The 17293-nt window shown below is 41.5% G+C and overlaps 1 protein-coding gene across 1 annotated transcript in view; it reads left to right on the top strand.

Annotated features, from left to right (window-relative positions):
* HEATR6 (HEAT repeat containing 6) overlaps window positions 1–17293 on the top strand; it is a 32531-nt gene that overhangs the window by 10025 nt on the left and 5213 nt on the right. The window contains exons 8-16 of the mRNA XM_077745566.1: window positions 6603–6809; window positions 7205–7304; window positions 9062–9411; window positions 10212–10334; window positions 10701–10787; window positions 13838–13972; window positions 14571–14693; window positions 15404–15528; window positions 16371–16467. Of these exons, the coding sequence (XP_077601692.1) occupies window positions 6603–6809; window positions 7205–7304; window positions 9062–9411; window positions 10212–10334; window positions 10701–10787; window positions 13838–13972; window positions 14571–14693; window positions 15404–15528; window positions 16371–16467 (1347 nt within the window). The remainder of the gene's footprint in view (window positions 1–6602; window positions 6810–7204; window positions 7305–9061; window positions 9412–10211; window positions 10335–10700; window positions 10788–13837; window positions 13973–14570; window positions 14694–15403; window positions 15529–16370; window positions 16468–17293) is intronic.

Genomic DNA, 17293 nt, shown 5'->3' on the forward strand with positions numbered 1-17293 from the left:
CTCACATCCTCATTCCCCAAATGCTCGAGACCATGGGTCAACCCACTTTTTTACAAAAGGCTAATTGGTAAATATAGGTCTCTGTTACAACTGCTGGGTTTCTCAGCCTCTCCATATAGTTGCCATCTCCCTCATGTTTCCATTGAAGAACTGAACATACAGATATATGGACCATTGTATTATATCTGAACATGTATCAAGTATTACTTATAAAATGTTTATAATTCGAAATACTTTTACTCATTGAGTTACTCAACATTTACTGAACACTTGCTACATCCCAGACATTATGCTAAACATTAAGGATATAGACTCTGTTTTTAGGAATTTGGAGAAGCGCAGAGCTTGCTTGGGATTCTCTCCCTCTCTCTCTCTGTCCCTCCCGTGCTTGCTCTCTCTCTCTCTTTCAAAATAAATAAACTTTTTTTTTTTTTAAAGAATGAGTAGTACAAAAAGGAAGGATGGGGCGCCTGGGTGGCTTAGTCGGTTAAGCATCCGACTTTCACTTAGGTCATGATCTCGCAGTTCGTGGGTTCAAGCCTCGTGTCGGGCTCTGTGCTGACTGCCAGCTCGGAGCCTGGAGCCTGTTTCACAGTCTGTGTCTCCCTCTCTCTCTGACCCTCCCCTGCTCACGCTGTCTCTCTCTCTCTCTCCTACAAATAAATAAAAATATTAAAAAAAAAAAGGAAGGAAAGTGTTTTTTTTCCCCCCAGAGGAAACAGAAGGTGCCTAAGCATAGAGAATGAGCATAGCCCATTTGTTAACCAGTAGGCTAGAGTGTCAAGTGTGTGCAGGGGAAGGCTGGGACAATTAGGTAGCAGAGACCAAATCACAAGAGTGTTACATAGTATGCTAAGGAGTTAGTTTTTATCTTACAGGTAGTGATGAAGACTCTTGTATAGGGGAGTGATATGACCAGATATGCATTTAGGAAACATCCCTGTAGTAGCAAGTAAAAAGGTGTGAGCCTGAAGCCACGTTAATAATCCAAAATAGAAGTGATGAGGACCTTCCTTTTTTTCAAAAAATTTTTTTAACATTTATTTAGTTTTGAATGACGAGAGAGACAAAGTGTGAGCAGAGGAGGGTCAGAGAGAGAGGGAGACACAGAATTTGAAGCAGGCTCCAGACTCTGAGCTGTTAGCACAGAGCTCCACTTGGGGCTTGAACTCATGAGCTGTGAGATCATGACCTGAGCCAAAATTGGATGCTTAACCGACTGAGCCACCCAGATGCCCCAAGGGCCTTCCTTTCTTAAAGTCAGGGACCTTTAGAATGCAGAGGGAGACATAGATTCCAAAGATATTTGGATGTCAGAAAGGAAGTAGGAGAAAAGAAACTAGCTTTTACTTACTATCTATAAAGTCTCAGTGACCTAAAACGTGCATTATATATAGTGGATTAACGTCTCTCTTTTATATCTAGAGTAGTGCTAGCTGTGGGTCTTGTCTGGGAGAAGAGAAAATTGTCACTCAAGTCATCTTCTATAGACTTGAAATCTGTTGCTGCTGAATGCTTTTACAGCTGTGCAAGAAAGGTGGCATTAGCCTTAAACTCACAGATGAGGAACATCATGCTAAGTGGAAGGCTAAATGATTTGCTCAGAGTCACAGAGGTAGAATTTAAACCAGGCTACCAGCTTGGCTTTGTTGCAGATACATCATCCCTTGTTTCCTGTAGTCCAGTAGGGTGTGTGTAAGCACATAGCACAGCACCTCACACCCAGACTATTAAGTAAGTGCCATTTTTTTTTCCTCTCCTCTTTTCTTTTTTCTTCATACTACATGTCGAGGACACGTTTTTTTTTTTAATTTCTTTTTTTTTTAATGTTTTATTTATTTCTAAGAGAGAGAGAGAGACAGCGTGAGCAGGGGAGGGTCAGAGAGAGAGAGGGAGGCACAGACTCCGAAACAGGCTCCAGGCTCTGAGNTAGTGAGGAAAACCAGGTCCCACTATGGCTCGTCACGCGAAACACGAACTCACAGGCAAATTTCCCAGTTTTTAGCTCATTGCCTTCCCTCTCGAGTTCCAGCCTGCCAGGTGCGCGGCTGCCCGGTGTCCGCGCGGCTCTTTCAGGGGCCCCAGCCGCCCTGGAGCTACAATGGCGGCAGGCGCGCCGCTNTTCTCTATAGCTTTATAGTTTTTAATGTTTACATTTCACTTAGAGTGGCATGAGAAATTTTACTGCAAAGTGGTCCTCCTTGATTTGGGTATTTTTTAGATATGGTCTTGCTCTTTAACTGTGGTGAATGCAGTGCAAGAAATGTGATGCAAAGGAAAGGTATAAACTTCCTTCTGGAGATGTCCTAGCTCCAGTACAAAGGCCACACGCAGGTCCTGGAGAAATGGAAAAACAGTCATCATTCTTAGGATTTAGAAAGATCAAAGTAATGAGTAGAACTTGTCCATTCCACGTAATGGCAAGTGAAATGATTGTAGCTGGCCGCTTTGTCATAGATTTTAGGTTAGAAGGGTGTAAATAAGTGTAATCATGGTCCACAATGAGACTTAATGCACACCTCTGCAAACTGTCTGTGTGCACCAAGACATGTGCTAGAAGCAAGTGTTGTGGTCGGTGATGTCAGTGAGAGAGGCTGTTTACAAAGACTCCTAGAAAGTTGTATGCAAAACTTAAAAGTTCACATAAATGGAATGGAGCAACAGTCATTGATCAGAGCTAGATTAAAAGGTACAGCCATGTGTAAAAGCTGAGGTCATCAAAGCTCGAAGGCTCATGGTAAGTATAGAATTGGATGCCTGAAGTTTCTCTTAGTCAGGATGAAGCATGAGAGTAGTGCATCTTGTTGAAGTGCACAGTGATGCCAGTTTCAAGTTCATGGCAGCTCTGATATGACCTATGGTAGATTGAATTGGAAGCAAAGTTTTACTTATATGCTGAGAAACTTTCCAAAGAAAAATGGACAGAAAGAAAGGGGACTGGACTCTTCATTCAGAACACTGGCAATAGATTACTTTCAGGAAATTACAGTATGAAATGTTAGAATGGCTAATTCCAAAGGAGAAAACTTAGAAATTACCTTTAGGATTTGGCAGTGGGCAGTACTTGGGAAATGGTCATGTTTTTATAGGTTGGAAATGTGCTTCAGAAGGCACATCTTGTATGTTTCCAGATGGCACAGGGCAAGGTGGCAATAAAAATACCATGACTAATTTATGAATTTCTTCTATAAGATTTCCTTGGGTGTTAAAAAGATAGATTATGTAGCTATATCAAGACTTGATCTAGGGAACAAACTATGGGACAAACTTTCTTGGTACCTTGACAATTATCCCGATTTTCAGATTTCGTAATTATTTATTTCTTGTTTGGAGATCTATGAAATGTTGAAACAAATCAAAATCTAGAGTAATAGCATAAGGAAAGAGAATAAAGCACGTTTTTAACTATCATGGACTGGTAGGTTTTCCCTTAAATGGCCAACTGAGGGCAGATGGCCTTGGCTTGCATATTCCAAATCTAGAGACCCCGACACAGTATTCAAATGCCCCCACCCTGGGGCGCCTGGGTGACTCAGTCGGTTGAGCCTCCGACTTCAGCTCAGGTCATGATCTCACGGTTCGTGGGATTGGGCCCCGCGTCGGGCTCTGTGCTGACGGCTAACTCAGAGCCTGGAGCCTGCTTCAGATTCTGTATCTCCCTCTCTCTCTGACCCTCTCCTGCTCATGCTGCCTCTCTATCTCTCTCAGAAATAAATAAAAATTTAAAAAAAATCTCCCCACCCTAAAGGCAACCAACTTTGGGAGTGCGATCAAATAAAGTTAACCTTGAACAGGTGTGCAGAATATTCAGTCCTGGGACAAAGCCAAAGAAGGGAACAGCCAAGTGCATTGAAACCTCACTGTTACCCACTCCCAGCCATGGCTTCTTTATCATCCTCCCAGAAAGACTGAGACCAAACAGACATAAAAAAGGAAAAAATAAGAATTGACTAAGCTAATTCAGCAGACATTTCTGCCACTTCCTTAAGTAGCAAGAAAGGGAAAGTGGTTTCCTGTTTCATTACCTTTGAACAAGACTTCATGTCCAAGGAAGTGTAACTACCCACTGGTGAAATGGAGCACACTGATGTTTATCAGATTGAAATGTCTTCATCCATCATTGCCAATATTCAGACAATAAAAACTTAACAAAATGAGTTCTCTGGAGAGTTGCCCCTCTTATGATTTGCTTGCACGTCAGTAATTTCTGCTGAAAGTGCTGATCAGAACTGGTAAAGAGTATATTAAATATTGATGTAAGAGTCAGTGAAGCAAAACTTCAACAATTCAGTGTCATAAGTAATATATTTTTTTTTTAGCAACAGATCTATTAAACAGGGTTTAAAGGAAAGTAAATCAGAACTATGAGAAGTATCTTGTGATACAGTATCACATTTTTAACAGATTTCATACCTTGGTGATACATTTCAGTGCTTCCTTTTGTTTTCATCTGTGATGGTCATGGATACTTTTTCCCACTTAGGTACCAAAGTTAATGGAGCTAAAAATTTTTGGCTTTTGAGTATCAGTTCATTTCTTTCCACAACTTGGTTTTAAATCATAATTGGTTTGTGAGCTGTGAGAATTATGATTTTTTTTTAACTGCCTTCTAAAGAAATGGAGGTTCAGCATAACATACCTTTTTTCAGACCCGCCATCTAATCAGGAGTTGGCAAACTATGTTTTTGTATGACCCATGAGCTAAGAATAGTTTCATACTTTTAAATGGTTGTTAAAAAACTTTTTAAAATGGTATTTCATGACATGTAAAAGTTATATGAAATTCAGATTTCATTGTCCATAAGTAAAATTTTATTGGAACATAATCATATTTATTCTTTATTAGTGTCTGTGTTACCATGGCTGAGTGATTGCAGCAGAGAATCTCTGGCCTACAAAGCCTAAAATCTACAGTGTGTGCTACTGGTCCTTTGCAGAAGTTTGGCAGCCCCTTATCTCAGTTTTTCTTGGGTCAGCTGTGCATGAGTTCTTTCTCACTTACGCTCATGCTCGTGCGCTCTCTCTCTCTCTCTTACACACACACACACACAATTTCCTAATACACATAACTTCCTAACTTAAATGATTATGCTTAATTCCAAGACTTATATTGTCATACTACAAATTTATTCTCAAAACAGTAAATCTTTAGTTTTTGGGTTTGTTTGGTTTTTTTTTTTGAAGATTTTCTGGAGAACCTTTTTCACACCAAACTCAGATGTACTTCATGATGAGCAAACATTTTGATTTAGAATTACAATGTTGATTCCTCACTTTTAAAATATCTGAAAGTGTTTAGTTGGTATTTTGGGGGTCTGGCCAAAGAGGGTACAGTATTAAATAACTAGTCCTACATTTATCACCTGCATTCCATTTTGGTTAAATTGGTTTTCTTTTTTTTTTTCTTACCTGAATTTTGTTTATTTGTTTTTAATGTTGAGAGAGAGTGTGCAAGCAGGACAGGGACAGAGAGAGAGGGAGAGAGACATGGGGCTCAGTCCCATGACTGCAAAATCATGACCTGACCAAAATCAAGAATCAGATGCCTAACTGACTAAGCCACCCACGTGCTCCTCTTTCTTGATTTTTAATAATACAAAATTATCAGAGTATAAATTGAAAGTAATCCTTTAATCTTATAAACAAAATTTTGCTTCAGGGACACTTTTCCTGGCAAGTTCAGCAGATCATTGACAAAGGTGCACAGATTTTCCTTTCCTTCCACAAGGTTTTAATTAATGGTTTTCCTTTCTTTGATTATCAAAGACTCTCACTATAGGCAGTATTATTTTCTGCACCTAAGAATGTTTCTGAAAAGTTGGATCACTGATGATGCCTGCCAACTTTAATATGCACAAAGTTCCTAATATCCTGTTTAATTAACTTTGAGCACTTATGGATGTAAAGTAGAATGTTTGATGTGAAACAGACTCTAGACTTGTGTATTTTTTTCTACCCCATGAGCTGTTTAGTTCTCCCTTTTCACTTGGCCTTTGCTTGAATAAATTAGACCTCTCACTTTTTAAGTTATTCTCGTGTTCATGATTTCAGACTTTTATATTATCATGTAGCTTAGACTTATTCCTTACTGTAAGAAAACCTAGGGACACCTGAGTGACTCAGTCGGTTAAGCATCCGACTTCAGCTTAGGTTAGGATCTCACGGTTCATGAGTTCAAGCCCTGTGTCAGGCTCTGTGCTGACAGCTCAGAACCTGGAGCCTACTTCAGATTCTATGTCTCTCTCTCTCTCTCTCTTCCTCCCCCACTCATGCTGTCTCTCTCTCTCTCAAAAATAAATAAAAACATTAAAAAAATTTTTAAATAAAAGAAAGAAAACCTAACAGCAGTGTGATAGAAGGTTTTTTTACACTTGATCTTAGCCAAAAGGTCGAGAAGCAATGAGAAGGTTTTTTTTTTTAAAGTGAGGGTGCAAGTGGCCTAATTGATGGCTACTTTTAGGACCTGATAGATAATCCTATTGCCTCTGTTTTTCTAACTAAAATGATCCTAAATACTTCAAAAATTAAAATCAAAAAATAGGAAGAAGGGGACTTGACTCCTTATTATTAACTAACTGAGGTGAATCATTCTGAAATTTCAGACACGTGCGTGTGCTCTCCAGGTTTTATCCGCCATCTTGGAAGGCTCAAAGCAGTTTCTTTCTGTTGCCGAAGATACCAGTGACCACAGAAGGGCTTTTACTCCCTTCTCCGTGATGATTGCATCCAGCATTAGAGAGTTACACAGATGTCTTTTGTTAGCTTTGGTGGCCGAGTCATCCTCACAGACCCTTACTCAGATAATTAAGGTAAGCGTGCCAAGTTATCAGTAGGTTCTGGAGGGGTTTTCTCAGTTTCGATTTTATATAATGTTTTACATTGTCCAAAAGTAATTTGACTTAAGTAGCAATTTTATTTAAAGATATCCTGTTTCATTTAAAGCTATCCTATTGTGCCTACTGGTTTGATTTTACCTACAATCTCTGTATATCCAAATATATGATTTACTAAAAATACTCCTATATTTTTAGTATTAAGTTGTACCAGTGAGACTACAAGTGCTCTTCCCTAAAAAAAGGACAAAATAGAAAAAGACTGACTTGCAAATCACTCTCATAGATTTTTTTAATTAAATGCTACAAAATGCTGTGTTTGTGCTGGGGCTTAATCAGGCCTATTGATGGGCTATTCTTGTCTTTTGCAGTGCCTTGCAAATTTAGTATCAAATTCACCTTATAACCGTCTGAAACTCAGCCTGTTGACCAAAGTCTGGAACCAGATAAAGCCTTATATCCGCCACAAAGGTTGGTGGTAGTTTAAAATCGATTGCTTTTTTGTATCAATCAAATCTATAGATTATTAGTTTAAAAAATATTGAGAGCATTTTTTGTAGCTCTAAGATATCTTTACTCATTCTCAAGTTTTTGGGGAAAGCAGCTATTGCTAGAAGCCCACTTTTGACCCCGGAAGCCTCAGTGGACACCTGAAGGAAGTAAGCTGGAGAATTAATTGTAAAGATGAGTGGTTCTTTGCTGCTGGAGTGCAGTGACTTTAGAATTCGGGTTGAGCCAAGTGCAGGGTGGGGGGTGCCCTCTGGTACATAATACATAGTTTCTATCCTTCAGGCAGAAGTAAGGATGGATGGACAATCACATAGACATCATCCTCTCTTTGGAAAGAAAAACTGGAATATAAAATGTAACTTCTGTAACATTATCTCGTCTGCAGTTCGGACAAAATTCCAGAACCTCAACTATCCCTCCGCCCCCTCCCACTGACTGCAGAGTCTTATTTCTTGTTATATCTTGACTTACTCCCACACACAATCTATCTGTGCCATAAACACTTGCCTAGAGAACATCTGTTTTTCTTTTGTTTGCAAGCAGACAGTGAAAGTACTATGTGGTCTGATACCCATACCACATTCTGATAAGTTTTTCAGTCAGAGTTCTTGAAGGAGGCAGTGATGCTTCTGTGTCCTCATGGGAGGGGTACCAGACCTGGAGTTAGGCCGAGGGTCTGCAGCTCATTCCCTTTCCACCATCTCATAATTGTGGCTCTCTCAGAACCCTCATTTTCTCCTAACAGGAAGATGTCAACCTACCTCCTAAGATTTTTTTAAGGCTTAAAGGAGATAACAATGTATATATAAGTCCAGTTCACTTGATTCATCAGTGTGTAAAATGGGGCCCAGAAAGATAAATCTTGCCTTTGATGTCTGTCATGTCCGTGGCAGAAGTAATATTGAAACAACCCAAGTCTTTAAGGTCAGTCCCCTGCTCATTCCACTGCACCAGCTTTTCTTCGTCTGCAAATTGAAGGGAGTGGACCATGTCTCACCTTCTGGCATTTTTATCATTAAAATGGTCAAACCCACAGAAACTTGAAGAATAGTACAGTGAACATCTGCATATCTCTACTTAGACTTAACAGTTGTTAATATTTATCGTGTTTGCTTTGTCTCTGCATGTATGTTATGTATCTGTGTACGTGTGTATCCATATGTGTGTATAAATAGGTTATTTTTGAACCATTTGAAAGTAAACTCCAGATGTGATATTTCATCCTAAATACCTCAGCATGCATCTTATAAGAATAAAGACAGTCTACTAAAAAAACATATCCCCATTCTCGCACCTAAGAAAGTTACATCAATTCCAAAATACTGTCTCGTATCTACGCCACATTCACATTTCACCATGTCTCAAAAAGTCTTCTCTCCCTCTTTGTGAGGACTTGGGTTCATTCCAGGTTCATGTGTTTCATGTCATTATTATGTCAGTTTAGTCTCTGTTCTTTTACCACGCTGATTTGGGAAAGAGTCCAAGATCATTGTCTTAAAGCCTGTTTCACATTCTCAGTTTGCCAGATAGGTTCTTTACAGTGTTGTTTAACCTCTATTTCTGTCCCATGTATTTCTTTAACCTGGAAGTTAGGTCTGGAGGTTTAATTGGATTCAGGTTACACAAGGATGCCAGCATTCTTCATCTCCTGAGGGGATCATTGTGATCCTTGCAATAGCTATTCCCACAGTGATAGTGATTCCCATCAACTTTGACAGATGTGAACGTTCGAGTGTCAAGCCTCACTCTCTTGGGAGCCATAGTGTCCACTCATGCGCCTCTACCTGAAGTCCAGCTCCTTTTACAACAGCCCTGTTCTTCCGGACTCAGCAATAGCAATTCAGCAACTCCTCACCTCAGCGATTGGTGGAAGAAAGCCCCCTTGGGACCGTTTCTGGAAGAGGCTTCAGTTAGCTCCCCTAAAGGGTCTTCAGAGCCCTGCTGGCTTATCCGACTTTGCATTTCCACTGTCGTACTGCCCAAGGAAGATTCCTGTTCCAGTAGCGATGCTGGCTGTGTGGCAGGAAGCACCTATGAACCATCCCCCATGCGACTGGAGGCCTTACAGGTAGGGGGTTTTGTTTCCTCATTTCTAGAATGGAAGTAATCATTCTTCTTTCAAAGTGCTGATTGAATATGAAAATAACCTATAACCGAGCCTCAGATCAGTGGTGGTAGGGAGTTATATTTTAGGTGTGAGTGCTTTGTTGTTTTGGTTTGGGTGCAGGTTAGGAGAAGACTTGGTTGCAGATGTCACATTTATTCCTTTTTGTTGCAAGCCATTTTAGTCACCTCAGTTTTTAGTGACAGGTTGTGTACGCTAGGTTATATAGTAATTCTGAAAGATGTACAGTTAAGCTTTGATCTGAAACTTTAAGTAAATATTTAATTCTCCATAATTTATCTTGCGTCTTCTGTCTGCTTAGAGACAACAGGAAGAAAACAATCCTAGATTAACTCATTTGCTTCTTTGGTACTCAGCTATGATCTGAGACATGGGTTTGGTCCTGGGCTCTCTGCTGAGTGTCCGGTTGATATTAAACATGTCCTTTAACCTTTAACTTTTTCAGCCTTAGCTTCTTTAGCTGAAATGTTCAGTTAGTACCTGCCTCAGAAAATTGTTCCCAGGCTTGAATAGTATTGATAACCTTAATGAAACGCATTTCAAAAATTATAAAGCACCATAAAGTTATATGATACAGTTAATTGATTTCAGTTATAACATAAAGATTATGGTTGCTCATTTCAATCAACATCAGATTCCTGCCCCTTGTTAAATGTGTGTGATTCCTGAAATATTAAAACGCTTTTCTGGATTTTGCAGCCCCGCATTTAGGTCTTGGGGTTATTCCTCTGCTCCCTTTGCAGGTGTTGGCTCATCTGGCCAGGGGCTACTTTTCAATGGCTCAGGTGTACTTAATGGAGCTTGGAGAGGTGATTTGCAAGTGCATGGGAGAAGCAGATCCATCCATTCAGCTTCATGGAGCAAAGGTAACTTTGATGAAAAGCCATGTACTTTTTTCTTCTCTTCCTTTATGTTCTTCCCTCTGCTCCATGTCTGTCAGTTCCGAGGCTTCTTAAAGGGATTTCAGGTAGGGAAAGTCATACATTACTTTATTATCAGCTCTCCAAAGAAACCCAAAAAATTCATTTGGTAATAAATAAACAATATGTTTCTGATGGTTTTGCTCCTGAAAGAATGCATCTGACTGAAGTTACTGACTGAGTTATGAAAAGAAGAAAATTCAGTTGGAAACTGTTTTTCCCCTTGATTTGAGGTCCTCTCCAGACACATGAGGTTTTCTGCCTCTAATTCTAATACTCTGCTTTAATAATCTATTTCTTTTGCCTTGGCAGCTTCTGGAAGAATTGGGGACAGGCTTAATACAACAGTATAAACCAGATTCTACCATAGCATCTGACCAGAGGGTGCCAGTCACCGTAGTAAGTACATGTCATTCAGTGCTCTCTCAGTGCTGCAGGCAGTTGTGAGGCTTGGTGATAAAGTGAAGTAAACTGGTTTCTTCCAGTGTCAAAAACTACAGCTTATGATCCGTGATGACATGGGACTGGCATGAATAAGATTTATTTGCATTTCAGTTTATTTGCACTTCAGTATGTGGTCAGATTATGTGTAACATACAGCCAGCAATTGAAAAACCAGTATTTCTTTCCCATAAAACCTTGTGTGGTTACTCATCCCGCCCAAGAGGCAGACTAGAACGGTGGGAAGAGGATTTGGAATCCAAAGACGTAAGATTCAACCTAGGGAGCACCATTAATGGATGTATGAGCACAGTTTCCTCATAAAGAGGAATAATAATCTGTAACTAGATTGAATGAAACATAAGGATGCTGGCAAATAGTAGGTGCTCGATTGATGTCAATTCCCTTAACTCCCTTACCACCCTGCCACATGATTCTTATTAAATTCCTGTGACCTTAGGTTGTTTCTGTTGTCCCCACACTGTGCCAGTTCTTTGGAGGAGGAACACGTGACCCTACCGAAAAGGGCTTCTACTTGGTGCCAAAAGCAAAGTCAGCTCAACATTAGTGGTGTTTTTTCCTTCTGCCCTCCTCATCCTGCCCATTCTTTTCCGTTTTCAGTTTCCATCATCCCTACAAGGAATTAAGACTATCTAGCCCTAGTCCTTTCCTGAGACTGCCACTCAAGCTGAAATGTACCCATTCACAGGGAGAGGAGTTGAGCTTTGCTCAGACAGACATGGGTTTGCACCCGAACTTCTCCCCCTGCTGGTCAAGTCACTATAGGCAAGACTCCTCCATTCACATTCAGGTTGTTTCATCTGTAAAAAAGGGATGGACTTTCTATATTACTTGCCAGTTGCTGAGTATTAAATTAGCCAAAACACTTAGCAGCCTACAACAGTATATATTTTCTCACGTAGTTTCTGTGGCTCAGGAACTGGGAGTACCTTAGCTTAGGTCCCTCCTAAGGGACTGTGGTCAAGATGCCGGCAGGGGCTGCAGTCAACTGAACTTGACAGGGGTTCAAGGATCTTCTTCCAACGTGGCTCAGTCACATTCCTAGCAAGTTAGTGCTGGCTTTTGACAGTGGGCCTCTCTTAGCGCCTTCCCACGAGGAACTCTCCAGATGGCTGCTTGAGTGTCCTGTAGATACGGCAGCTTTCCCCACAGCAAGAGAATCAAGACAGAGCAAGGCAAGAAGCTGTGGTGTTCTTATGACCTCGCTTTGGGTTTTTTTTTTTTTAATGTTTTCAATGTTTATTATTGACAGACAAAAGATAGAGCATGAACAGGGGAAGGGCGGAGAGAGGGGGAGACACAGAATCTGAAGCAGACTCCAGGCTCTGAGCTGTCAGCACAGAGCCCAGTGCGGAGCTCGAACTCATAAATAGCAAGATCATGATCTGAGCCGAAGTCAGACACTCAACCTACTGACCCAGGCGCCCCTGAGGTTTTTTTTTTTTAAGTTTAATTTATTTTGAGAGAGCATGCAAGCAGAGAGGGGCAGAGAGAGGGAGAGAGAGAGAATCTCAAGCAGTCTCTATTATCAGTGTTGAGCCTGACACGGGGCTCGAACTCATGAACCGTGAGATCATGACCTGAACTGAAATCAAGAGTTGGACACTTAACTGACTGAGCCACCCAGGCATCACACCCTTGCTTTGGAAGTTTCCACAGCTCCCTACTGGTTACACAGGTCAGCCCTAGACAGGGGCTAGGTGGGGGGCCACCTCCTTAACATAGGACGCGAGAATCCATATGGGCCATCTTGGAGGCTGGCAAGCATACCTGTCCAAAGTCTTCTGGTTTGGGGTGGGGAAGGCCCAGAGTGGGTAACTAGAAACTGGGCATTCGGGAAGGACAGAACTGGCATGTGGGACACATGGCAAAACTCGGGACTTAATCCACAGGGCAGAAAGCAGATACCGAAACCATAGACAGAGTTGCAAATGCACCTGAAATCATAGGATCTTTAGAAAGGATGGAAAGGAAACTGTTCAGGGTACTCTTCAGATGTCTACCTTGAGAGCTTTAATAAAAGTGAGATGAATCTTCATAGTGCCCACAGGAGAGCCCACTGCTAAATTTAAGAGTCTCCACCATGCACCTGACAGGGACTTGACACACAGCATTACATCTTACTGTCACCCAGACACTACCAAGTAGACGTCTTCGCCCTGTGCTATTGAAGAGGAGCCAACACTTAGGTCCAGTGACTTGCCCAAGGCTGCAGAGACAGGAAGCAGCCACTGAGGGATTCAGCCCCAGCTATGCCTCTGGATCCTGTGCTCTTTGGACTCTGGCACCCGGCCTCTGGGCTGTGCGGGATGCTGATACCCACTCGCAAGTTACACCATATATTTGTATATATATGTGCCTCAGTTTCCTTGTGTGAAAATGGAGATAATGACACATACTTCACTTGGTTGTACTGAGGACTGAAATGGGTAGATATGTGTAAAGCCCATGGAGCAGGGCCTGGTGTGTGAGAAGCTCTCTGAAAAACATGAGCCATGGCCACTGTTACCGCCATTATCCCCTGCCCCTCCTCATGATGGTCATCACTGCCATCACTCTGGCCACCTAGCTATAGCCAGCAGTTTCCTAGTCCATAAAGTGGAAGGATGCAGTCCTTGTTTTTTTAATGTTTGTTTATTTTTGAGAGAGAGATAGTGCAAGCAGGAGAGGAGCAGAGAGAGAAGGAAATACAAAATCCAAAGCAGGGTTCAGGCTGCTGTCAGTATAGAGCCTGATGTGGGGCTCAAACTCAGAAAAGGCTAAATCATGACCTGAGTGGAAGTCAGATGCTTAACCATCTGAGCCACCCAGGTGCCCCTGCAGTTGTTTTCTAAGGCTCTTTCCCCTGCTGTGGAAGGACTCGAGGAAGCATTGATAGAAGGCTTTACGAAACGTTGCATTACTAGGACCACCTGAGGTAGTCTGAGCAGTGAGTTGGTTCTGCTGTTGTGTCTGGGGCCATGGTTGTAACTGTGCCCCTGATCCAGGTGGTGATGTTCTGGACAATGATGCTGAATGGCCCTCTGCCCAGAGCCCTGCAGAATTCAGAGCACCCGACCCTGCAGGCGAGCTCCTGTGACGCCCTGTCTTCCATCCTGCCCGAAGCCTTCAGCGACCTGCCGGTAACTCCAGGAGGGTTTTCTCACCCTTACCTTGTGCCCCCGAGCTCCCTGTGCTCAGAGGGCAGGTGGTAGAAGTGGGAGAAGAGGCTTGGAAGTCAGAGACATTTCAGAAAGACTTCAGAACCAAAAGTTAGGAGGACCTGGGTTTATGTCTTCCACTCTCTGCTCTCTGATTTTCTTAACATCTCTAAACCTGAGTGTTATCTATAAAATGGGCATGATGTGAGGAATCACATGAAGTGTGGACAGTACTTGGCCGGTGCCTGCCATGTGTGTATTCAGGCTGCTCCTCTTCTTTAGTCTTCAGTGGCATTTGCATGAATTAGCTTTTATAAAGAGTCTTTCTTCAGGAAGTAGGAGAACACAGTGACCTAACTCACACAGTGGGGAAGGTGAATGGCCACAGGTGCAGTGTGTGCCCAGCACCTAGCAGGCACTCACCCAGTACCTGGATCCGCATTGCCCCTCTGCTCTCTACCAAAGTAGCCTCAGGGTCTCCCTTGTGTTCAGATGCAGATGTGTCCCAGTCGCCTGTTGAGGACAGTGGTTCATGGTTCTTTCCTTCTCACTTTGCCTCCGCCCACCTTTCTCACTGCAGAGCGACAGGCAGATCCTGTGCATCACCATGCTGCTTGGGCTGAACGACAGCAAGAACCGTCTGGTGAAAGCTGCGACCTCGCGGGCCCTTGGAGTCTATGTGCTTTTCCCCTGTCTCAGACAGGTCAGAGTGAGCCTGCACAGCCCTTCCTGCCTCTGTGATAGGCCAGGGCAATGTCTGTTTGGGTGCATGTAGAGCTCCTGAGTTAGACAGTAAGGGACGCCAAATTGCTCCTAGTTTAAATACGAGAATGCCTGTTAGTTTATTTCTAATTATTTAGCACACTGCCCAGGGCCTTAGGTGCCATGGTAACATTTATATTAATGAATAGTTGGAAGAAAAGAAATGGGACATTGCCATGGTATAGTAATAATTTAGAAAGCCAATGTAGAGTTTTTACTAAGAAGGAAATTTGCTTTGCTTTGTCACTCTTACTTGTGACATTCATCTCACTGAGAAGTGTGTAGTGAATAGGATGTGTTTTGGAAATGCATTTCATTGTCAATGTCATTTCTCAAGGTGGAAATCAGTCTAAGCACAGATTTGTAGATAACTGTCATGGACCAGGTTGTAAGATGTTCAACAAGACCAAAATCCATAGGCTCTGGAGGTGTGCGTGGCATATACCAAAACCCCGGAAGACCTTTCTCTGGGGTTTTAATGAGTGTCCACATTGTAATACAGCAGAATAGTAAATTGAGTCAATAAATTTTGATTTTCAAATCGAAATTTGTGGTAAAGGCTTATATCTTTGTCTGAAAATAAATTTCAGAATTTCCAAGGCAGCAATGGGAGCTCCCAAAGTAACTACAGTATTTTATTTTCTCTTATAGGATGTCATATTTGTTGCAGACACAGCAAATGCAATATTGATGTCACTTCAAGACAAATCTCTGAATGTCCGAGCCAAAGCAGCTTGGTCCCTGGGCAACTTGACAGACACTCTCATTGTCAACATGTAGGTGACTCAGCCCATTTCCCCTGGGTGATTTCTGAGGTTGAGGCCCCAGGAGGATATCTTTGATCTTTACTATAAAAGAACAGTAATTCTCTCATATTGTGTAGTCACTCTTCCTGCTTTGTTGTGTTTTATTTTCCTTCAAGTAATAAGATTAGTAAGTCATTCTTTATATAGACATGTATGTATTCATGTGTCAATATTTAATACTGTATGCTGATCTAAGTAACATATTCACATTATAGAAAATGTGGAAAATATGAAAGTAGAAATTCAAAACTATAATATAGATCACACTATTCTTTAAATATCAAATTTGTAATTTTTCAGAGTAATATATTCATAGGTTAAAAAAAAATCAAACGATACAAAAGGGGTCATCGGTATAAATAAAGCCTTCCCTGCCAGAGGCAGCTATTGTTCCTCATGTTCTAGTGCCCTGCCTGTCATTGCTTAGCTCTCCTGTACAATGTGTCTGAGCATCTTCCCGACTTCTGCTGGCTTTTTATAAATTGTTCATTACTATTATATAATCACCACCGTGAAATGATATTTTAACCACTCCCCTGTTACCGAACATATGCATTATTTTAGGCTTTTATAAGCAATGAACATTTTTGTACAGAAATCTTTATTTTGAAATAAACCTTTTGATCACATTCCTAGATGTGGACTTCCTAGATTAAAAGGTATAAACTCCTAAGTTCTTGGTATAATCAAAACAGATTCGTTGAGCTGTTCTCCCAAGTTTTTATAGTTCTACTAAATGAATGCATGTGTATATGTGTATATTTAATTGAATTTTACCTTTTAATGTATTTTGTCTGCTTTGGATGGAACAGGGAAACACCAGACCCAAGTTTCCAGGAGGAGTTCTCTGGTCTCCTACTCTTGAAGATGTTGCGATCAGCTATAGACGCATCCAGGGATAAAGACAAGGTAGACCCACAGCAAAGCCTGGTATTTCTCAGTTAGAGACTTAGTGTATTATAGTCGTATCCCCCAGGTCTATCTCTGTTGAAAGGAGATTGAGAGAATACTCAGGGTATAAAGTGGCCTACTCCACACTTGTACAGTTTCCTTCCTGTCTCCTGTCTCCTGAAAAATACCAGTGCTGTTTGTAATAGTATCCTGTGATCTGTCCGAATATCTTTTAATATTAGTCTGCTTTTGTTTTTTCCAAAAAATCTTTAAGCAGAAATGACAAGTCAGAAAGATGAACAGCCCTTGGCTCCTATTGGACTAATAAGTTAAAACATAGATATGTGTTTTAAGGTCAGGCAGACATGGTTCAAATCCTGGCTTGCCCTTTAGTAGCCGGGTGATGTTTGGAATATTATTAGCTTCTCAGAAGGTCTGTTGCCTCATCTGGAACATGGAAGTCATTACATCCACCTCAGTGGCATTGGAGATGCCTTGTGTTAAAGCACCTACCATAGTACCTGACCCATACCGAGTGCTTAATTTAGTACAGTGATTCTGAAAACCTGGGAAGCCCTATGTGGACTAATTGGTTCAGAATTTCTGGGATTAGGGCCTGGAAATTGGTTTTGGAAAAAGAAAGCTCCTCAGATAATTCTAGTTTGCTGCAAAGGTTGAGACTTTCTAATGGAAAAGTACTGGACTGGGATTTTGAAACCTCGCCTCTTGTCGCCTCGCCTTGCTGCAAACCAGCTTTGCCCTGTAGCCTCTGGGCCTTCCACACCGTCTCTGTAAAACCAGGAAGATGGACCTCTCTGGAGTCTATCCAAAAATACAGTGAAGG

The sequence above is a fragment of the Crocuta crocuta genome, unplaced genomic scaffold (assembly GCF_008692635.1).
Source record: "Crocuta crocuta isolate KB4526 unplaced genomic scaffold, BGI_CrCroc_1.0 scaffold333, whole genome shotgun sequence".
NCBI lineage: Eukaryota > Metazoa > Chordata > Mammalia > Carnivora > Hyaenidae > Crocuta > Crocuta crocuta.